Genomic DNA, 23,901 nt, shown 5'->3' on the forward strand with positions numbered 1-23,901 from the left:
TTATGAATATTTTTAAATATTATTTATGTGACCATAACAGTCTAATATTTCATGTGTAAAATATACAGATAATATGTAGTACTTTGTTTATTCTGAGATTAAAATGAGGTAACATCAATCTAGTAGAGTGTTGGTCTTCTTTCTCTCTCATATATATATATATCTGTATATATGTATGTATGTGTATATTCATTTCTGTGTATTAGTAAAATATAGTTACTTAAGGGACCAGTTAATTGATTAATTTCAGTAAAATTCAGAGAAAAATCCCCAGAGGGAAATGGTGCTTTTAAATTAACCACGGATGTCAGCTAGCCTTAATAATTAAAAACTATCCCAAGAATGACATGCTTTATTTGTATAGCTGAAGTGAAATGGATAATTAATGGAGTTATGTAGTTAAAGCAAATCAAATGTTTTCTCTTCATCCTTAGCATATATAATTTCTGACTTCAAATATTTCATACTTGCTACATAGTGATTGTTCAATAACAGTTGATTGAATAAAAATTTCTTAATTGCTGCAGACGTATGTGTCATTTTTCATGTATACATACAGCCTTTTTTTTGTTTCTTGTGTGCTGTTTCTTGTGGCACCAACATTGAACATAGAAGAGACACTCTGAACATGTTCTTTTCTTTTATGTGGCTCAGAGAGAGCCCATAGTCCTTTTCTATATGACTCTACTGAGCTATAGTTTCTTCTTCATAATAGATAATGGTAATAACAAAGAAAACTTCTTTTTAGTTATATATTATAGTATACTTTGGTTTGTTTGTCGTGGTGCTAAATGGTGAATGTAATTTGCTTGGTTATTTCAGTTGATAATTTGAACTGATGTTAGTATTAGTGTGATGGCGTTTGTCCTTTGGCTGGCATAGCAAACAATAGACGCTTGACAGTTTTTTACCCCTCAAAATGGATTCTATTTTGTCCATTTATGTTGATATTAGGGCATTTTCACATAGAATAGAGGGCAGTGGCAATGTCTGTTTCACTGAAATTGCTTTGCTTTCTGGAACTAGAAGTGAGAAGTGGCTGTAAGATTTGTCTGTGTCCGGCTGTGTTGGTTGCTGCTGTTAAAAAAAGAGAAAAATTGTTTTTCCTTGTGAATTTAAAAAAAAGTTGCCTTTGTGATAAATAACTTTCTTATCTGAGGTCAGATTAACTATAACCAATGGCTGTATTACTTTTCTGAAGATATAATGGAAGTAGAAGTTTTTTTTTTTTTTTGAGAAGATATGATGAAGGGGACAAAGGAGAGAGTTGAGAGGAAAATGGTGCTGTTTAAAGACTAAAAAATAATTCTTAAGACTATGATAATAATTCTTATAACCTGTTTATTTGATTTTTGAGAGTGAAAATCCTTTGAGGGTTTACCATAAAATGCAAATGTAGATAAATGATGTTGACTTTAATCAAATGTAGTTCCTCTGATTGGATTATCTGTATTTCTGATGACGAAAAGATGGGTTTCTGTTTAATGGTGGCCTTATTAAATTTTGAGAGACTTAAGCATGGCTGTTAATCACCACTTTAGTTAATGGTTGGTTCTAGTGTTATTTCTTGGTATAGTCTTTTCTTTCATTTATAAAATTGCAAGAGGTTTCTTGAAAATATACTCTGAAGTGTGTAAAGTGAATCATATCAAATCATTGCCCTGAGGGAGCTTATAGTCTTGTAAGGGAGAGATGTCTATTGAAAGAATTACGTTACTATCAATCAGTGCAGAATATTATAAATCATAGGAATGGTACAGGGCCAGCCCTGGTGGCCTAGTGGTTAAGTTTGGTGTGCTTCACTTTGGTGGCCTGGGTTTGGTTCCTGGCCACTAACCTACACCACTCATCTGTCAGTGGCCATGCTGTGGCAGCGGCTCATGTACAAAAAGAGGAAGATTGGCAGCGAATGTTAGCTCAGGGTGAATCTTCCTCAGCCAAAAAAAAAAAAAAATACAGTACAGATAATTTAGGACAGTGATTCCTTCTGAATTAGCTAGTTCCAACCAGAGTATGTTAAAAGTGAGTTTTTTTTAGTGCCCTGAAATATTGATATTCCCTGCCTCTTGACTCTCCAGAGAAACCTCTTGATCATCCAGGAGTTATAGCTTGCTGAAGCCCATTTAAGGCAACTTTGAAAGGAGTTAATCTCTTCTGTTGCCTCTGTCCTGTACGTGGGAATTCCATGACTCTGTAAATTAGCCAACAAGACAACCCCTGCAGACTCTTACCTTTCCTATGGGGGAGTGTCTCTTGCTTGGCCACTTTTTAGTATTATTTTAAATAACAGAGTGCTTTTCTCTTACTCCCTCCAGGGGATCAGCTTTCACATTAACTAATAGCTCTTGGGAAAAGTGACTTTGAAAAAGATGTAAAAACTTTTTGCTTAGGAACCTTTTATAAGTTTAAAACAACTTTTTATTCAGACTTTATAGCCAATTCTAAATTCTAAATTTGGCTGGCTCTTCCACCAGAAATGAGGTTGGGATCTAATAGTATTCCAGCTTAAATTGTATTCAGGATGGAGCTAGAAATAAGCCCAAGTAGGCATTTTTCTTTAGAACTTTTATCCTTTTAATTCAGTTTTTAGTTGGAGCCAGAACTATAAATTTCCCTCATTCCTTCCTCAAAATAGATCATAGATTCACGTTGTAACTTAATTTTAGTCTTTCTTGGTGAATGTGATAATTAGAGTAAAGTACAATGAGATGTGCAAATTGGATGGTGAATTGAATAAATGTAACAGCTGATCAGGGCATCTCTTATGCCACTTTATTAAGGTCTTCTGATGTACTGATGTACTCTTGAGTTTCCTTTTTTTTTTTTTTCTTCCTCTTTTTCCTTCCTCTCTTTGTTCCCTTCCTCTGTTGAGGCATATTACCTTCTCAAGTGTTTGCTATGAGTAGAGTATCAGGATATTGATCTTAGGGGAGGTGAACTAATTACAGATTTGCTTTTCATTTTATGGGGCTATTCTCCATAATAAGAATATACATGTCACAACTTTAGGTTATTTTTTATGTTAATCCTTTTAAGGAAGGAGTGTTCTACTTGCTTTAACTAGCTTAACAAGGAGGAAATGACTGATTCAAATACTAAGTGCTGTGCAAGTTCTTAAATGTAGTTTTAAATGTAGTGAGGTGTCATATACACAGTGGTCTGATTTTCATAAGCCTCACTTATCTTACTTTGCCATAGAAGTTGCACAAAAATACCACTGAACCTTAAACTTTGATGATGTAGGGGAGGAAAAAAAACCATCTTCACACGTACCCTCTTAAGTTCAGTGACTGAGGCCTGGGAATCAAAGTGATAAAAGACAGATTAACAGGAAAAAACCCAGATTTGATTACATAAGTACACAGGAATTAGAATTTGGAGATTATATACCATCTTACAAGGGGTGATAAAAAGTGGAGAAGAGTTTAGACAAAGGAAAAGGGGTTTTGGGCTTTTTGGGGAGGCATTAATTATAGGAAGATTATTAGGAAATATATAGTAAACAAGAGTTGTTTAGTAAGGTTTGTTATGCAGATAAGAGTCAGGGGATAAGAGTTGTCTGTGGGGTAGTTCTCTTCCTGGCACTGGAGAGGGAGACACCAGTACAAATGGAAAGTTATGTTCTGCTTTTAGACAGATTGGGGGGATGGGGGAGAGCTTTTTTTTTTTTTTTTTTAAAGATTTTATTTATTTATTTTTTCCCCCCAAAGCCCCAGTAGATAGTTGTGTGTCATAGCTGCACATCCTTCCAGTTGCTGCACGTGGGACGCGGCCTCAGCATGGCCGGAGAAGCAGCGCGACGGTGCGCGCCCGGGATCCGAACCCGGGTCGCCAGCAGTGGAGCGCGCCCACTCAACCACCAAGCCACGGGGCGGGCCCGAGAGCTTTTTTCCTGAGTCTGCTGTTTCTTAATTGCCTTCAGCTCAAAATAATCCTTATGCCAAAGTGGCATATTTTGGGATGGCGTATTCTAGTCCCCTTCAGTGAGGGAAAAAAAAGTTTTAGGTGACTGATAGCGTTACACCAGATTTTGTGAGGCCTGTTAATCCTTTATTTGAGCCTACAATAACTTCTTCCCTGTTGAACCCAGAGCACTAATGTTCTTTTGCAGTGTTTCATTTAAAAAATCCTACTATTAAGGTATGTTTTATAATGTATATAATATATTAGTGTAGTACTACATGTGTATGATTTATATACAATTGTATGCATTTATGTATTTGGAGTGCATATCTCTCTCTCTATTTTTTAACTGTAAGTGCCTTGATAAAAAGTTTGGTGGCCACTGGTCTGTAAACTTATTTGTACTTATTAATGTACTAACCTTGTACTTAAAGTGTTCATTTGTATTTCTGTTCAATTTGCATACTTAAGGGTTTTTTTTGGTCTTTTCAACTTCGTGTGTATTCCTTGAAGCACAAATTCCTCTTGATATCCGACAGGCTTCTAAGCATATATTGTACACATAATAGGCACAAAATATTTCATGAATGAATTTGTGAAAATCACATATAAAATGAAGTTGTTGATGGTCATCATTTACTCCAGAAATTTTTATAGGTTCATTGCATAGCAGTTAGAAATGGTGGTGGTACATTGAGTAGACAAGTTAGAAATGACATTGAGAAGTGATAGTTGACACAAAAGAAAGAAAAGAATCAATATATATGGCTTACTGAGATTATTTATTATGGGACCACACAGTCTTATGGATCTTGGTAACCCCTGGCTTAGGACATCATTATATCGATGCAAAGGGCAGTAATGGATGAGTGCTAGTACTGTCTTTACTTTGACCTCGGGCAAGCTATTTAATCTTTCTGATCCTCAGTTTCCTCCTTTGTAAAATGAAATGATAGGGCTAGAAAGTTTTGGAGGTCTTTTACAGATGTGAAATTCTGTATCTACAGTGATCATCTGAGGCAATCAACTACAGGTTCAGTTAGATTCACTTTATTTTGTGTAATAAGAAATGTTGGCATGCCATGTATTTTAGAAACATTTCCTTTAGAGTAGTTACACGTTTTTTGACCAAACATGATTTGGGATGTAGGCCAGTGTAGGGGGTAAAGCTTTGGGAGGTGAAAGAAGATAAATTCAGATGAATAAGTGGAAGCATTCTGGAGGTAGAGCTTAATAATAAGAACAAGTTTAAGTATATGGGCAAAAACAGGTGTTCACTGATTAAACAGGAAATTTTGAAGTAACAAACTCCCTGCCTCTGAGGAAGTAAAGCAGAAGCCACATGACCACTTAAAAGCATATTGTAGAAAATATTGACTATTTGGGTGAAATCTGTTCAATTCGGCAAGCTTTGTATCCAGGAGGAGCTCTGCTAGTGTTGGGGAGCTCGTTGAGGTTATCTAAAGCAAGTTAAGGAAGTATATAGGGAAGAATATGGCACATACGTCCTCCTAGATTGATCTTAATCCTGGGATGCTGCCTTCCAAGGAGCTGTCGGGATGCCTTACCATAGCTGTTGGGGAATTCTTTCCCTTGCCCTGTTTTGGTGTCAAGCTTTTAAGAATAGTGTTGAGTGGGTTTTTTATTTTCTTAATTCCTTATTCAACAGAGGTAGTTGTAATTTACAGTTTAAAATGTGGAATATTTTCTTTCAGAATCTATTCTATACATATGCCTTCTTTATAAAAATAGGACACAGTTTACATCCCATTCTATAACTTGGTGTTTTCTCATAACCATATATCGTGGACGTGTCTCCATGTCAGCACTTGTAGATCTCCATAATTCTCTTAAATAATAGTGAACATTTATAAAGTCCTTATAAAAGTGCTTTTCATTTATTAACACATTTAACTCTCTCAACAACTTCATGAGGTAGAAACTTACATTACCAGTGAAGAAACTAAAGCACAGAGAGTTTAAGTAATTCAACTATGGTTGCATAGTAAATAGCAGAGCCAGTATTAGAACCCAGGAGTCTGGTTCCAGAGTCTGTGCTCTTCATCACTTCACTACTGTGCTTCTTGAGTGACTGTGGTGTTTTTTTATATGCCTGTGCCATAATTCATTTAACTACTCCTTCACGGTTGGATTTTTAGTGCCCCCCACCCCTTTTTTGCTGTTACAATATACCAGGCTCTGTTCTAAGTCTAGTAATACCTCTGTGAACCAAAACACACCACAACCCATGTCCTTATGAAATTCACACTGGGGGGTGGGGAGGGGTAGACGGGGGACAGAGTATTAAAAATTAAATTGTATAGTATGTGAAAAGATGAGAGGTAGTATGAAGAAGAAATAAAGCAGCAAAGGGAATGATGGTGCTACTGTGGGATGTCACAGCTTTAAACAGAGTGAGATAACATGGGAGCAAAGACCAGATGAAAGGAAATGCGCCCATGTGGACATTTGGGCAAAGAATATATCAGCGGAAGAGATAGCAAGTGCAAATGCCTAATGTGGGTGCATGCATGCCGTTTTCCAGAAACACTTAGAAGGCCTATGTAGCTGGAACAGAAGCAGTGAGGAAGGATAGTAGGAGTTAAAGGAGATGAGGGTAAGGAGGGAAGAAGGGAGGCTTGCCCAGGTGTGGTATAGAGCCTGGTAGGTCATCTCTAAGAACTCTGACTTCTAATCTTTGTGAGAGAATGATCCATGAGAAGATTTTTGAGGAGAGAGGTGGTGTTTTCTGGTTTATATTTTAAAAAGATCACTCTGATTGCTGTGTTGAGACTAAACTATAAGGGAACAAAGGTGAAAGGAAGCAGGGGAGAAATGTTAGTGGCTTAGACCAGGGTGGTAGCAGTGGAGGTGGCAAAAAGTGGTTGGAAACTGGACATATTTCCAAGGTAGCAGGATTTACTGATGGTTGAATGTGAGAGAACAAGATGTATTAAGAATAATTCCAAGGTGTAGTAGTTAAGTTCTCACGCTCCACTTTGGCGGCCTGGGGTTTGCAGGTTTGGATCCCGGGCTCGGACGGATGCACCGCTTGTCAAGCCATGCTGTGGCGGCGTCCCATATAAAGTAGAGGAAGATGGGCACGGATGTTAGCCCAGGGCCAGTCTTCCTTGGCAAAAAGAGGAGGATTGGCAACAGGTGTTAGCTCAGGGCTAATCTTCTTCACACACACACACACAAAAAGAATAATTCCAAGATGTTTGGAAAGAACAACTGGTAGGATGGAGTTGCTGTTGATTGATTTACTGTTAACTTGCACATGTGTTTTTGATGCTGAATTTCTGAATCAAAGAACAAACCTATGGCCTTCATTACTTCTGATACAACTTTTAAGCTACTAGTTTAGAAACCAGATAGTATGTATGCTTAATTATCTTGTAGGATTGGAGTTTCAGTTTTAGAGAAATGGAAACATATGTCATAGAGGCAAGCTGGCTTTTCAGGTGACAACTAGTTGTTTTCAGTATCTTTCAGGGTATGATCCTTAGTTTTGCAGGTTCGGAAACTTGATTTTGTAGATTTGCCTCGAGTTAAATGGGCCCAGTGACTGAATACATAATAACCAGTCTCATCGATTCACTTCTCATGGAGGCACATCTGATCGTGGTCAACAGAAGCCAGCCTCCCAGAATTACAAGGATTTCCCCCTGCCCTCACAGCCCCCTAATCTGGGTAAATGCTAATTTCCTGACTTTCAGGGAGAGTGACTTTTAGCAGTCAGCCTGGCAGGATTCAGAGAAGCATCTTCCTGTGATCCTGAGGAATCATTCCCATCCTCTGCACTTGATTCCCTTTGGAGCCACGAGGCTAGTCAGGTCTACCTGGTGCTTTCTGACTGTATCTCTTATCCTCTATCCAGCATGCAAGTGCCAGTCACCCATGTTCTGATTTCTGTAGGAGGTACTTCCTTCCACTTCTTCCATCCCTCCTATCTTGGGTCTTGCCTTCTTCCCCCATCACTTTTCCCCTGTAGCTTCTTTGTAAAACTTTTTTGCACTTCTAATCAAAATGCCCTTTTCTGTAATGAACCAACTTTCCTTAAACTCAGCCTCTTAACAGAAGTCTATGTCCTTGTCAATTACACCTCATGAAGCTGGGGGGAAAAAAGTCTATGTCCTATTCTCCCTTTTTTTTCTCTTAAAGTCACCGAATCTTTTCTTCAAACAAATCTTTCACAGACCCTTGATACATGAAGCAGATGAAAGCATGGCAAGAGTTTGCAGTGGAGGAGGAGGGGGAGGACTCGTACCCCTTGCTTAGCTTCTCCTTTGTCCCTGACCTGGTCCCTCAGGGATCTCATTTGGAGTCCAGGTTACAGAGCCCTGCTTTCAGAGAAAACTGCCTCTCCTTCGTGAAAACCAGGTACCCTCAAGTCTCTTAACAGGGGTCAAGGGATTCTCCCCCAGCGAGATTCTCCCACAGGGCTACTTGCAGCTCTCCTTGCTACCTCCAGGTCTCTATTTTTCCCCTTTGTGCAAAAACCTGGGTTCTAAAGCCCATTTCTTCCTCTTCTCACTAGCCTGTGAGCTGCTTGAGATCAGTGACTCTTTTTATCTTTATTTTTCCTTGTGTCTGGTATGAGGTGAGTGAATAAATGATAGAATAAACAAACGAAATGCTGAATTATTGACTTTTTTTTTTTTGGTGAGGAAGATCAGACCTGAGCTAACATCCATGCCAATCCTCCTCTTTTTTGCTGAGGAAGACTGGCCCTGAGGTAATATCTATTGCCAATTTTCCTCCTTTTTTTTTCCCTTTTCTCCCCAAAGCCCCAGTAAATAGTTGTATGTCATAGTTGCACATCCCTGTAGTTGCTGTATGTGGGACGCGGCCTCAGCGTGGCCGGAGAAGCGGTGCGTCGGTGCGTGCCCAGGATCCGAACCCGGGCCACTAGTAGCCCGGGCACACTTAACCGCTAAGCCACGGGGCCGGCCCTGAATTATTGACTTTTTAATAAACAAAAGTTCTTATAGGTGAACCTAGGAACTTGCATTGGCAGTAAGCACAATAAAGTAAACTTGTTGAACCTAGAGTCAAGTGAGACTTTCTCAACTGGGTTTATATGGCCAGTTCATCAGGGTACAGTTGTTTGTAGTACCTAGATACACTATGGAGAAATGAGTACTGTGTCTAAGAGGATTAACTGTTTTGATCCTCTGCCTGGGGTGCCTACTCTGCTTGCCACTGGTACAAATGTTGAGAAAGTTTTATCCTTCAGACTCTTCTTTTCTAGGTGCAAATGAAGACTACTCCACCTTGCACTAACATTCTTCTCACGAGGCATAAAATGTGCAATTATGTTTTATTTATTTTTTTGGTTAAAATAATATTGAGTTTTGTGATCCTGAGATTATACTGCAGTTATTTTGGATTTGAATCTCTGCAGACGTCCTCAGTTACATATGTGAATACATGTTTGGATTGTTTTTTCAGATTGGTAAATCCCATCAAGTCTCAGAGTAACTTTATTTTCAACTTTGGCAGCTCCCAGCCTATTCTCTGAGTCCTGACAATAGTCGTGTCGATAGACAATTGCATAGCTGCAAACTGTTTCTTCCTTGACTGGTTGTTGCAAAATTTAGGAAAGGCATCATGGTTATTGAAGAATATCATAGGCATAGATCTTTCGTTGTTTTCTCTTATATTATTTGCTGAGATGTTTTTATGCGTTTCACGTGGCTACATGCCTACATGTAAATACTTAAAATAGACGTTCTCTCACTTGAATATTTGAATGCAGAGAATACTCACATGCAGAGTAGTTAAGAGTATGCTTGCTTTGTACAGAAACAGATTGGCTTGACTCTCTTTCCAGTGCTGTTGTGAGGAAGAGTTTTTGAGTGTATCAGTATACATTTAGAAATTTAAAAATCAGACATATTTAAGAAACACTTTTTCATGAAAGAAAATTTTGGTTGAAGACTTAGACATTGTTATGAATATTTTTATACAGATTAAGCATCAATTTGCAGGAAAGATGTAAGGAATAAGAGAAATGAACATGGAGAGTGAAGCAGCGTTTCCTCCCTTCCCGCTACGTGTAGAGAACTGTGTTTTTCTTGATAGAACCATATTAGACTATTATTTTGTTCACAAGACTCAGGAAGACACGAATTGTCAAATACTGTGTTTCTGCTTAAAAGATATTCGATATATTATAATCTCTGTAAATTTCTATGTTGTTTTAATCAAGAAACGTTTGTTTTACTGTTCATTACACAATCAAACCCAAGTTTTGATTTATGTTCTGAAATATAATGTTCAGGGAACCAGGACATCTTGGGTGCTCATCCCAGCTCCAGCAGTAACTCACAGTGTGGAACTTTGGGCCTCAATCATTACATCTTCTTGAATCTTAATTTTCTCATCTGTGAAATAAGGGAAATGATATTATGTTGTCTTCAGTCATTTTCTATGATTCTGTGAATTTTAAGATTCTGTACAAATTATTTCTTGCATTTGGTGCTTGGCAGAAAAGAGAAAAAGATTTCTTTATGTTTTCTATGTTACTCAAGTTAATGCTTTAGACAAGGATACGTCTCTATTTTGATTTAGAAACATGTTTGAAGAAAATATGATATTCGTTCAAATATCGAAGAATATATTGAATTAACTTTACATTCAGTTTTCATTTTAATTAACATTTCAAAGCTATCTAAAAGGAAGACATGGAAATTCATAATATTTTAAAGTTTCTTAAGGTATTATCCTTATCAACATTCATATTTTGAAGGATAAAAGCTTTTTAAAATATATCTGTGCTGGGTACGTTTCTAAAGAAATTTTTTTCAGGCTTTTGTTAATCGAAACAAAGCCCACTAAACAAAAAGAACAGGACGTGAGAAGGGAATGTTTAGAACAGAAATACTCTGCGAAATTGCGTTAAAACTTTTGCCAGAGGGGAAGGGGGGAGGGTGGAGGGTGAAAGGGATAATTCGGTACATGTGTGTGGTGATGGGTTGTAATTAGTATTTTGGTGGTGAACATGATGTAGTCCATGCAGAAATAGAAGTACAATGATGTACACCTGAAATTTTTGCAATGTTATAAACCAATGTTACTGCAATAAAAAAAAAAAAAAAAAGAAAAAAACAAAAAAAAAAAAAAAAAAAAACTTTTGCTACTTTATTTGGTCACATATAAAGTGTGGCATCAATATTCCATAACTGGGCTATGATTTTTGGCTGAGATTATAGTTCTGGTCTACCCTAGCATTTTATTTTATTTTATTTTTTTTTTTAGCTTATTTGTTTATTGCAGTAACATTGGTTTATAACATTGCAAAAATTTCAGGTGTACATCATTGTACTTCTATTTCTGCATGGACTACATCATGTTCACCACCAAAATACTAATTACAACCCATCACCACACACATGTACCCAATTATCCCTTTCACCCTCCACCCTCCCCCCTTCCCCTCTGGTAACCACCAATCCAATCTCTGTCCCTATGTGTTTGTTTATTGTTGTTATTATCTACTACTTAATGAAGGAAATCATACGGTATTTGGCCTTCTCCCTCTGACTTATTTCACTTTGCATTATACCCTCAATGTGCATCCATGTTGTCACAAATGGCTGGATTTCGTCGTTTCTTATGGCTGAGTAGTATTCCATTGTGTATATATACCACAGCTTCTTTATCCATTCGTCACTTAGGTTGCTTCCAAGTCTTGGCTCTTGTGAATAAGGCTGCAATGAACACAGGGGTGCATGTACCTTTGCAAATTGGTGTTTTCAAGTTCTTTGGATAAATACCCAACAGTGGAATAGCTGGATCATATGGTAGTTCTATCGTTGATTTTTTGAGGAATCTCCATACTGTTTTCCATAGTGGCTGGACCAGTTTGCACTCCCACCAGCAGTGTATGAGAGTTCCCTTCTCTCCACATCCTCTCCAACACATGTTGTTTCCTGTCCTGTTAATTATAGCCATTCTGACGGGCGTGAGGTGATATCTCATTGTAGTTTTGATTTGCATTTCCCTGATAGTTAGTGATTTTGAACATCTTTTCATGTGTCTGTTGGCCATCTGTATATCTTCTTTGGAGAAATGTCTGTTCAGGTCCTTTGCCCATTTTTTAATTGGGTTGGTAGTTTTTTTGTTGTTGAGATGCATGAGTTCTTTATATATTTTGGAGATTAAGCCCTTATCAGATGTATGGTTTGCAAATATCTTCTCCCAATTGTTAGGTTGTCTTTTCATTTTGTTGATGGTTTCCTTTGCTGTGCAGAAGCTTTTTAGTTTGATGTAGTCCCATTTGTTTATTTTTTCTATTGTTTCTCTTGCCCGGTCAGACATGGTGTTTGAAAATATGTTGCTAAGACCGATGTCGAAGAGCGTACTGCCTATGTTTTCTTCTAGAACTTGCACAGTTTCAGGTCTTACATTCAAGTCTTTAATCCATTTGGAGTTAATTTTTGTGTATGGTGTAAGGTAAGGATCTACTTTCATTTTTTTGCATATGGCTATCCAGTTTTCCCAACACCATTTGTTGAAGAGACTTTCTTTTCCCCATTGTATGTTTTTGGCTCCTTTGTCAAAGATTAGCTGTCCATAGACGTGTGGGTTTATTTCTGGGCTTTCGATTCTATTCCATTGATCTGTGTGTCTGTTTTTGTGCCAGTACCATGCTGTTTTGGTTACTATAGCTTTGTAGTATATTTTGATATCAGGGAGTGTGATACCTCCAGCTTTGTTCTTTTTTCTCAGGATTCCTTTAGCTATTCGGGGTCTTTTGTTGTTCCATATGAATTTTAGGATTCTTTGTTCTATTTCTGTGAAAAATGTTGTTGGAATTTTGATAGGGATTGCATTGAATCTATAGATGGCTTTAGGAAGTATGGACATCTTAACTATGTTAATTCTTCCAATCAAAGAGCACGGAATATCTTTCCATTTCTTTGTGTCTTCTTCAATTTCTTTCAGAAATGTTTTATAGTTTTCGGTGTACAGATCTTTCACCTCTTTGGTTAAATTTATTCCTAGGTATTTTATTCTTTTTGTTGCAATTGTAAATGGGATGGTATTCTTAATTTCTCTTTCTGCTACTTCGTTGTTAGTGTACAGAAATGCAACTGATTTTTGTATGTTGATTTTGTATCCTGCAACTTTACCATATTCGTTTATTACTTCTAAAAGTTTTCTGGTGGATTCTTTAGGGTTTTCTATATATAAAATCATGTCATCTGCAAATAGTGACAGTTTCACTTCTTCCTTTCCAATTTGGATCCCTTTTATTTCTTTCTCTTGCCTGATTGCTCTGGCTAGGACTTCCAGTACCATGTTAAATAGGAGTGGTGACAGTGGGCATCCTTGTCTGGTTCCTGTTCTTAGAGGGATAGCTTTCAGTTTTTCACCATTGAGGATGATATTAGCTGTGGGTTTCTCATATATGGTCTTTATTATGTTGAGGTACTTTCCTTCTATACCCATTTTATTCAGAGTTTTTATCATAAATGGATGCTGGATCTTGTCAAATGCTTTCTCTGCATCTATTGAGATGATCATGTGATTTTTGTTCTTCATTTTATTAATGTGGTGTATTACGTTGATTGATTTGCGAATGTTAAACCATCCCTGCATACCTGGAATAAATCCCACTTGATCATGGTGTATAATCTTTTCAACGTATTGTTGTATGCGATTTGCTAGTATTTTGTTGAGGATTTTCGCATCGATGTTCATCAGTGATATTGGCCTGTAATTTTCTTTTTTTGTGTTGTCCTTGTCTGGTTTTGGTATCAGGGTAATGTCAGCTTCGTAGAATGAGTTAGGGAGCTTCCCGGCTTCCTCAATTTTTTGGAAGAGTTTGAGAAGGATAGGTATTAAGTCTTCTTTGAATGTTTGGTAGAATTCACCAGGGAACCCGTCTGGTCCTGGACTTTTATTTTTGGGGAGGTTTGTGATTACTGTTTCGATCTCCTTACTGGTGATTGGTCTATTCAAATTCTCCACTTCTTCTTGATCCAGTTTTGGAAGGTTGTATGATTCTAAGAATTTATCCATTTCTTCCAGATTGTCGAATTGGTTGGCATATAGTTTTTCATAGTATTCTCTTATAATCTTTTGTATTTCTGAGGTGTCTGTTGTAACCTCTCCTCTTTCATTTCTGATTTTACTTATTTGTGCCTTCTCTCTTTTTTTCTTGGTGAGTCTAGCTAAAGGTTTGTCTATTTTGTTGATCTTTTCAAAGAACCAGCTCTTGGTTTTATTAGTTTTTTCTATTGTTTTTTTGGTCTCTATTTCATTTATTTCTGCTCTGATTTTTATGATTTCCCTTCTTCTACTGATTTTGGGCTTTGTTTGTTCTTCTTTTTCCAGTTCCTTTAGGTGCACTGTTAGTTTGTTTATTTGAGATTTTTCTTGTTTGTTGAGATAGGCCTGTATTGCTATAAACTTCCCTCTTAGAACCGCTTTTGCTGTATCCCATAAATTCTGGCATGTCGTATTTTCATTTTCATTTGTCTCCAGGTATTTTTTGATTTCTTCTTTGATTTCTTCGTTAACCCAGTCGTTGTTCAGTAGCATTTTGTTTAATCTCCATGTATTTGTGGCTTTTCTGATTTTCTTCCTATAGTTGATTTCTAGTTTCATACCGTTGTGGTCAGAAAAGATGCTTGGTATTATTTCAATCTTCTTAAATTTATGGAGACTTGTTTTGTGGCCTAATATGTGATCAATCTTGGAGAATGTTCCATGTGCATTTGAAAAGAACGTGTATTCTTCAGTTTTTGGATGGAATGCTCGGTATATATCTACTAGGTCCATCTGTTCTAAGGTGTCGTTTAAGGCCAATGTTTCCTTATTGATCTTCTGTTTGGATGATCTATCTGTTGGTGTAAGTGGAGTGTTAAAGTCCCCTACTATTATTGTGTTACTGTCTATTTCTGTTTTTATGTCTGTTAATAATTGCTTTATATATTTAGGTGCACCTACATTGGGTGCGTAGATATTTACAAGTGTTATATCCTCTTGTTGGATTGTTCCCTTGATCATTATGTAATGCCCTTCTTTGTCTCTTTTTACAGTTTTTGTTTTAAAGTCTATTTTGTCTGATATGAGTACTGCTACCCCAGCTTTCTTTTCATTGCCATTTGCGTGGAGTATCTTTTTCCATCCCTTCACTTTCAGTTTGTGAGTTACCCTAGCATTTTAAAACCAAATTCACTAAAAGCATGAAATAATATTTTAAGTAAATTACTTGATTCGGCATCTCTATTTTGAACTTTTCCTCTTAATTTTCTGGTGTTCTGCTTACTCCCTTAAAATCAGCCTTGGACTCTTTCACGACCTGATCCAGTGTCTATAATGTCACCAGAACATTTTCCCTGGGTTGATATACATATTGGCTGTACTGTTTTCAAACTTGTTGCATAACTAACTACATAATGGTTAACTTGATGAAGTGCCATGTAAGTGCTAACCGTGATTATTATTATTGTTGTTGTTATGGTATTGTTTTTTGGTTGTGATTTTACCTCTTTTTTGTTTTCCGTACTAATATTTTTATCCTGTGGAAATGTTACTACATCTCTAAAGAATCTTAAGGTTTATATTCAATTGGATTCTCTCCATACTCTTCAGGACTGCTATATTCACTGTCATCAGCTGTCACTTTGGAATACGTTTCCAAAATCTACTCCCAGCTTCATTCCCAGCTGGCTGACTAGAATTTGCAGAGACTTGTTGGGCGTTAGTGGAACCTCAGATTTAGTGTGTCCTATGTGAATTGGTTACCTTGTGTTCCAGTACTCAGCCAGGTTCTCCTTTGGACCAAATCTGACTTGCTGCCTGTTTTTGTGAATGAAGCTTTATTGGAACATACACACACACACACACACACACATTGTTTTAAGTATTGTGTGTAGTTGCCTTGGCACTAAGGTGGCGGAGTTAAGTAGCTGCAGCAGAGACCTATGAGTAGCAAAGCCTAAAGTATTCACTGCCTAGCCTTTTACAGAAGATGTTTGCTGATCTCTTTTAGACCCAAAACCTTGGCATCACTTTTGATTCCTCCTTGGGGTTTTCCTCAAGTATAGTCTAGCATGAGAACCAATCTTATTTTCTTTAAGCTTCTTTCTTTTTTTGGATCTTCCACATTCATTCAGGTCCTCACATCCTTTTGCCTAGGGTATTTTAAGTTAATTTCCCACCTCTTGGCTTCTTTTCCCCTTGTATTTTATTTTACACCTTACTGTCAGTGTTATGTTCTCAGAGTTTGGCTCCACTCTGTGTCTACTCTGCCACAAAAACATAAGAGGTTTCCCCATTGCCCACTAAGTTAAAGGCTCTCCAGCCTCTTTCTTAAGGTTCCTTCCACAGTGTAAGCCCTATTAATCTCCCTTATACAGAAATTCTTTCTATAGTGAAATGCTTTCCCCCTACTTTCTACCTTCTTGTCTTTGTCCATGCTGTAACAACTGCCTGGAGCTTTCTCTGCCTCCGTTTCCACCCTTTTCTACTACTGTCTGCCCTTAAAATCCTCCCAACCTTCCTGAAGCTTTTTACTGTCTGCATATTCCTTTTCCCTCCCTGATATGTTGCCTGTGCAGCTTTCTGTCACTAAGGGCATTTTACTTGATGCTGTGTTGTTAATGTTGTTTTACATCTCATCCATTATAAACCATAAGCTTGTTGAGTGCAAGGCGCATATCTTCCTCTTTACTGTGTTCCCTTAAATGTTAACCATCATGTCTTAGATGTGCTTAATAATTGAGTAATTGAATCACATTATAGGAAGCAGGCCTTTTAATTTGGTTTCAATTATTGGTGACCTCACAGACTCTCTTGGATGTTTGGCAGTAATTCTAGGTGTCATAGCTGAAGTTGTTGAGGAAACCAGATGTTACTTCCTTGTGTAGACTGTTAATGGAAATGGAAAGATTTTTTTTGTTTGATAAGATATTTCACATTTACTACAAGAAAACTATTTATGTGCAATGATGTGCTTGGTACTGATAAAAAAGTAAAACCAGGTGGCAGAGCCAGGCAGAAGTTCTCTTGGATATATTAAGCAATCTACCAAAGTCAGATTTTTTTGATTCTTGTTAAAACTTGTTAACAAGTCTTTTCAGGATTCCAACTGGAAAAATTATACCAAAGTACTCTCAGAAGTTATTGAAATGAAACACGTGCAGGTGCTGTTAAAATAGTGTTTTATACTCTGCCTATTTGTTCATTTAATCATTCTCTGCATAATTCCCAGAAGGTTTTGATGTGGCTGTAGATCACAAGTAGCTAGTTGTGTTAATCCCATTTTTTTGGCTTCCTGTTACGAATTTGTACTTTAGAAAAAGTTGACGAAAACAAAAAAGTGTGCCGGTTGTAGCCACTTTTCACTTTATAGTGGTATAGTCTAAGAGTTACATGTCCAGAAACTGGGCTGCTGATACCCTTAGCTTCCTCACTTGATTTCGGAAACCTAGAGATCGCCAGGGAGCCAGAAGCATAGTTTGGTATATAAAACACAGTACCCGAGCATTCAGAAGAAAAAGTAAACAAAGCATCACAATACCCCAAAACCCACATGCTTGAAAAAGAATTAAAGACTTGAAAATTTAATTTTAAAATTGGCAAAGGATATGAATAGTTTCTAGGAAAAGATATCAGCTTTGCTAGGTTCCCCACTGTCTTCTAGCACACAGTTGATGTTTGCTGTATACATGTGTGCCTGGACAAATGAGTGATACTCACATAAAATAAATCCCAACTCCCTCATAAGTAAAGAAATGCTTAATAAAATAACCAGACATATTTGAACGAGCATTTCTACTTCTTAGAATTTATGCTAGGGAAATAACTAGACAACTTTGCATAGATTTCACGTCTAGGTTTCCATAATCCAGAAATACTTTCTAAAATATTCAAAGATAATTATCCACCCATCCGCATATATGTGTACATATATGTATATTTATGTGTGTGTGCATATATACGTGCATGTTCATTGTAAAATCATTTGTAATAGTGAAAAATTGGAAATAACTCAAATGCCTATCAGAACAAGAATAGTTAAGCTATAGTATATTCACATTGTAATGGTTAAAAAGATGAGGTTGATCTTTAGGTAAAGACATGAAAGGAAAGATACAAGATGGATGGAAGTTGTAAAACAAAGTGTAGTTTCACCTTTGTGTATGAATAGTGAACATGGGTCTGTTTACACGTTATAATTGTGTACGTGAGGGATGGTCTGGAAGTAAGCATAAGCAATCTATAACTGTAGACATTCTCTGGGGAGATGTGGGGAGATGTGTGAATTCGAAGGATAAGGGAGTATTATACCTTTTATTTGTTACCCTTCCGTTCAACTTTTTTTTAAATCGTATTTTACTTTTATACTGGACAAAAGTTAGGAATTTATATAGTAAGTTTTAGGTATATTTTCATTAACATTTAAAAATAAATAACTTATTTGAACACGTAACTTATCTGGAAAATGTGGTTTTCAAGAATGATTTATATCCTTGAGAATTTTGTATAAGTAAATTTTTTGGTTTTGTAATGAGACGATAATGAAAAACATTATCAGATTGGACTGCTATTGTGTTCTTTAATGGTATGATAAATACACATGTAGTTCAGAGGTCTCAATATAATATGTTTTCTTTAAGCACTTGTAAGAAAATCTAGTTTCATGGTAGATGTTCTTGTTATTATTTGGAGAACTTATATGCACTAACATCAGTTTCCAAGGGTGCACTTGTGAGCAAAAGAATTCACACTGTTTTCCCTTCAATCTTTTAGAAAAGCTCAAGAGGAGAACAAGAAAATAGTACTAGCTGGATGTGTTCCTCAAGCCCAGCCTCGTCAGGACTATCTTAAAGGACTGAGTGTCATAGGGGTAAGCTTGTACTTGATGGAAAAAAAGAAAATCTTATATTGTTAAGGCGTGTAATAGCTCCACATTTTATTTTCTATTTCTAGATTATTTACAAGCTATGTTACACTTATGGCTGTCCTCAACATACTTTTCCTATTGCCATGGGAACTTTGTCACGTCTATGTAACTTTTTCAACCTAGCCCCAAAAGATGTTCTAGGTTCTCTCATTCTTTTAAAAAAAATTACACAATAAGAAACCATAGTATGGATTTTAAGTTCCTTAGTAATAACTGGTCTTTGTCTGCCCGTCCGGCACCATCTCTTGCCACATTATAGCACATAGACGCCTTCTTTGGAACGCCCGCTTCTGTTATGCTTATCCCCCAACTCTTGGTTCCAACATTACCCATTCTGTACAGCCTTCTCTCACCACTCTGCAGTCCTCAGTAATCCTGTCTCGGGGTTCCCTTTGCTTACTATGTGGGTACTTGTTATTTGCTCTCCCGGCATTTCACAAAGTCGTGATTTTGGGGTTAAATTATATGATTTTTTGAATAAAGCCCACCTCTCTATTTAAATTATTAGCCTCACGATGACAACTTTTCAGTTTTTTTTAAAACTCTCACCATGTTTCTCCAGCCTTTCCCACAATGCCTGACGTACCGTTGGCACCTCTAAGTGTTTGGTGACTGACTGAAGGAAGGAATCTTCCTATTGTATTTTTCTTGTTGGCATGCATTTTTCTCTGTGGGGCAGTAAGCTCTGTGAAGTCAGGAGACTACTGTCTACTATCTCTCTTATTCTTTCTGGCCATCACTATTCACAAAATACCCTAAGGTAGTTGGTATTCATTCAGTATTTGTTGACCAAATGATGATACTTCATCCTTCCCACCATTCTACTAACGCTGTACTCAGTATGCTCAGTAATGATCTTTTTAAAAAAAGGCTTTACTAATTTTTTAAAAAAGATATAAATATTGTATATTCATAAAAAAATTGTATGAATAATTGGCACCTGGATTGAGATTTATTGAATTTTTTCTTATTTGATGTACTATTGACAGGTTCTTATACTGTATTCTCAGTGTGATGAACTTGTTTTCTGCTGTGAAGTACTTGCCCCACTAGCAAATTTAATAATCTTTGAACAAACATTCTTGTGTTAAACAAACAGAACCTGAATGTTTGGGAACTTTATTTTGTTTTCACCATTTGTCTGTTTACATTTTGATTTCTTTTGACTTAAGGAATGAAATGAATATGGACTCCTGAGTTATCTTTTCATGTCAGACTAACTTTCTCCATAAACATAATCCTGCTGTGTTAGGGAAATAGGAAACTAGTTAGAATTCTGTTTTAGAGATGGAATGTGGTAAAAGTTTGGGGTTCATCTTTGATTTCATCTTGAGGAATTAAGTTCCTGGAATAGTGGAATTTCCTTAGTATGGCAAAAGCCTCTCCTCTAAGTACATTATGGTGACATCTTCCTGAACTCCACTGTGTGCAGTGAAGAGCTTAGTATATGTTAGGATGTAGGAGAGATTCTCAAGATGGTGTAAGGGAGGATACCCAGTGCTGGTGATGTGAAGATGGTTTTCAGGGATGATAAAAACCCATGGGTATGGCAAATAAACATTTTTTTTCCATTTTGTTCTGTCTAATTTTATTACCATTAAAATTCTTTAAATTTATTTTATTTTGCTCCTTTTATAATTGGATAAATAACTTCAGAACACATGTTTTAAGAAGTGAGTAGAAAGAAAATTCATAATTCCATCACCCTAACACAGTAATTATAACTTTGCTTATCCCCTTCAGACTTTTAACTTTTGCATATTTTACTTAATTGTAATCTTCGAACTATTTTGTGCTTATTTTTTCGTGATCCTTTTTTTTGTTTTTGGTGAAAAAGATTAGCCCTGAGCTAATATTCGTTGCCAATCCTTCTCTTTTTGCTGAGGAAGATTGGCCCTGGGCTAACATCTATGCCCATCTTCCTCTACTTTATATATGGGACGCCTGCCACAGCATGGCTTGATAAGCGGCGCATAGGTCGCTCCTAGGATCCGAACCTGCGAACCCCGGGCCACCGAAGCAGAGTGCCTGAACTTAACCACTACACCACCTGGCCGGCCCCTCCGCGATCTTTTATTCCATGAGCTTTTTAATCGTTTTAAATCCTGCATTAGTATTCTATTGAAGGATATATCATAATTTACTTAACTATTCTTAATTGTTGGATATAAGTATTTTCTAACTTTTAGGAAATATGTATAATACATTAATGCCCACAAAAGGCTTTTTATTTTAATTTAAAATCAGTATATTGTGAAAAGGTTCCAAAAGTAGAATCACACTACCAGTAACAACATTTGAGTTGTAATTTAATTATGTCGTCAGCATTATTAAACTCTAAGATGATTCTTTGTCAACATCATTTTATAGAGCATTTTTTTGTGTGGTAGCTCTATGACAGTTATCATAACTGACTCTTTATATATATGAAAATTATGTCTGCAGAACCTAAAATTTAAAACAAAAATTTGGAGTCGGAAACCAGAATCATCTATAATTGGTGTTTGGGGAGACCTATTTCTGAATAGAATTATTAAAATTGCTACAAAATCAGAAACCTTCCGAAGTATAGTGAGTTACAAGGAAATAAAGAAATGATTTATATTGGTTTATAACAAAGAAAAAACCAATTCTGCAGTGTAAATATGAAGATGTTTAAATTCAGTGACTTGGGAAACTATTTTTAGGAGAATGTTTGAAATTGTTTTGCACAATTGATTTACAGACTTAGTGAAAACTATTATTCCTTTAAAGAATTTCCCTTACAGAATTTCTATGATGGAGGGCGTTAATAGAGGTGGAAGGAAGAACAGTTGTAACTGCATTCTCTGCTTTTACCACCTGCTAGGATTTGTCTGTGTCACCCCACAGTACAGGGAGGATGTGTCAATTCTTTTGACCAAGGGATTGAAATAAAAAGCTGCCTTTAGGTAGGGATCACTGGGTAAGCAAGCTACTTATTGCACACCTGAGTTAAAAAGACATACTGTTCCATGTTTGCAAGTGCTCATGGAGTCAGCATTTAAGAAGATATTTAATAACTAAGAAGGCTGTTACTACCACCATAACAAGTTAATTTCCATCAATATCAGCCTTTAGAAATGAGGCATTTAATTTGTTTTCATAATCAGAGATAGCAGTGTGGTGAGGGCACATAGTAGTCAATGATTTGATCCCTGGGCCTTTTATTTCCATCAGTCTTACTGCCTCCTAAAACTATCTAGTTGTGATTAATATTATTTGTGTGGTGGTGCACAGAAAGAAAACATTAGAATATAAAAACCAGAAGTAAAACCTATCGACCTCTGGGTCCAGAGAACCGGCTTTGGTGGCAGTAACCTCTACACGTCTCTCATCCTGGAGCACAAAGCTGTCTAATTTTTTTGCATTAGGAGAAGAGAAAGAACAGATTTGAAAACATGGGTGTCTTGGATAAAAAGATCTTTTTTTAACCAAACCTTTTTTCCCAACATGATTAAGAGAAGTTTATATTTTATATCTAGAATTCATGTGTATTTATAGGTAACCAGTACAGAGTCAAGATCTTTTTTATTTTTTCCAGATCTTGAAACATTTTACCTTACGTTGAAATGTGTCAGAAAGAAATTCAGTCTTCCAAAATGAAACATTTCATTTCTCTGTTGGCAAATAGTTACGCTTAACCATCCACCTTGGGATGAGTTTTCATGCAGTGGCATTTTTTTTTTATCACTGCTATTATTTGTTTACATTGATTATTCTGTGTCTAGCTGTAGGTAGTTCCAAGATCTTGTGACTGTACCTATTGAATGCTGCTTTCCTTCTCTTGAGCTCATTTGTTGGCAGGAAAGTTTCTTTTTGTCATCTAGAAAGCAAGATGTTCTCTGTTCAAGTCTGGTAGAAAAAAATAACAGTAGACTTTAGGACTCAGAAAGCTTGGCTTCGCGTCCTGGGCCTGCCACATCATTCTTTCTTCGATTCAGCAAGTACATACTGAGCACCTAGTGTGTAGCTATACTGTTCCAGGTGGTAGGAATGCAGCAGTGTATAACATCATCAAAGATCCCTGTCCTCATAGAGTTTACATTCCAGTTCTTGGGGAGAGGCATCTGGTTTGAGCCTACAGTGTCTCCAGCCTCCTGGAGAATGTGGTGGCATGGGTCCCCAGAGCCCAGGGAGATTGATGAGTTAGGAATTTCTCTGTAAGGCTCAGAGGGAAATACATTTTGGGTCCATCAATTAGGTGGTGTGTTAGGGATAGATGAGTGAAATCATATTTATTTGCTTGAGTTTTTCTAAAGGTAATGTTATTTCTCAGTTATTGCAGTAGCCTTTATTAGTAGGCATGGTATTTATTAGGAAGATTGGTTTTTTACTCTGTTACGGAAAAGCCCGTTTACGAAATTGTACACTGGTTGTAGGTTTTCTGTACTAATAAACAAGGACTGCATTTGAACTTGGTGTTGATTCATTAGGCTTGTCTTTGTAATTGTATAATATCTCTAGAAATCCTAAAAAAACTGAATACACAGGTTGTAACATTTAAAAACATGTAATTCACAGTAGAATATATAATTTGGTTTTGAAAATGTGTAAATGACAAAACTTCCTGATGTGCCAGCTGTGAACCCTGCATGCAAGTGCAAATTTTCTTCGGAGGGCTGAACAAAAATGTGGTTTGACACAGGTGTCCACTTATCTCAGGGACCATTACCAGGCTGATTTTCAGTGGTTTAAACATCTTTTCAGGCAGGCTGCTCTAATCCTGGAAAGTCAAACAGCATGGTGACTATTTCAAATGTGAACACTTTAATTTTGAAAATTATGTGTATAAATAAAGCAGCATTTGAAGGAGGCTAAATTTGAGAATATTTCTATCATATACCATATTGCAAAAAGTAAATAAATTCATGAAGTGGAACAATGTCATGGTAACAGTGGCATCGATATTGAGGGCAAAGCTTGAGAAACTGTGTCCTCCTGTTTGTCTCTACTTCATATCTTCTGATATTTCTTCTTGTCATATTCTGTTTTTTACCTTTAATGATCAAAAAGGCAGTATTTTAACAGAATGGCATGTAAATTTAAAAGCC

General features: G+C 36.7%; 1 protein-coding gene across 6 annotated transcripts in view; it reads left to right on the forward strand.

The window, feature by feature from the left end:
- The window catches only part of CDKAL1 (CDKAL1 threonylcarbamoyladenosine tRNA methylthiotransferase), a 657,675-nt gene that overhangs the window by 142,209 nt on the left and 491,565 nt on the right, over window positions 1-23,901 (forward strand). For all 6 annotated transcript variants that reach the window (XM_087438080.1, XM_014788718.2, XM_087438079.1 and 3 more), the window contains one exon: window positions 18,676-18,772. In XM_087438080.1, the coding sequence (XP_087294206.1) occupies window positions 18,676-18,772 (97 nt within the window). The remainder of the gene's footprint in view (window positions 1-18,675; window positions 18,773-23,901) is intronic.

This window comes from Ceratotherium simum, chromosome 13, assembly GCF_057802395.1.
Source record: "Ceratotherium simum simum isolate JZ-2026a chromosome 13, ASM5780239v1, whole genome shotgun sequence".
Taxonomy (NCBI): domain Eukaryota; kingdom Metazoa; phylum Chordata; class Mammalia; order Perissodactyla; family Rhinocerotidae; genus Ceratotherium; species Ceratotherium simum.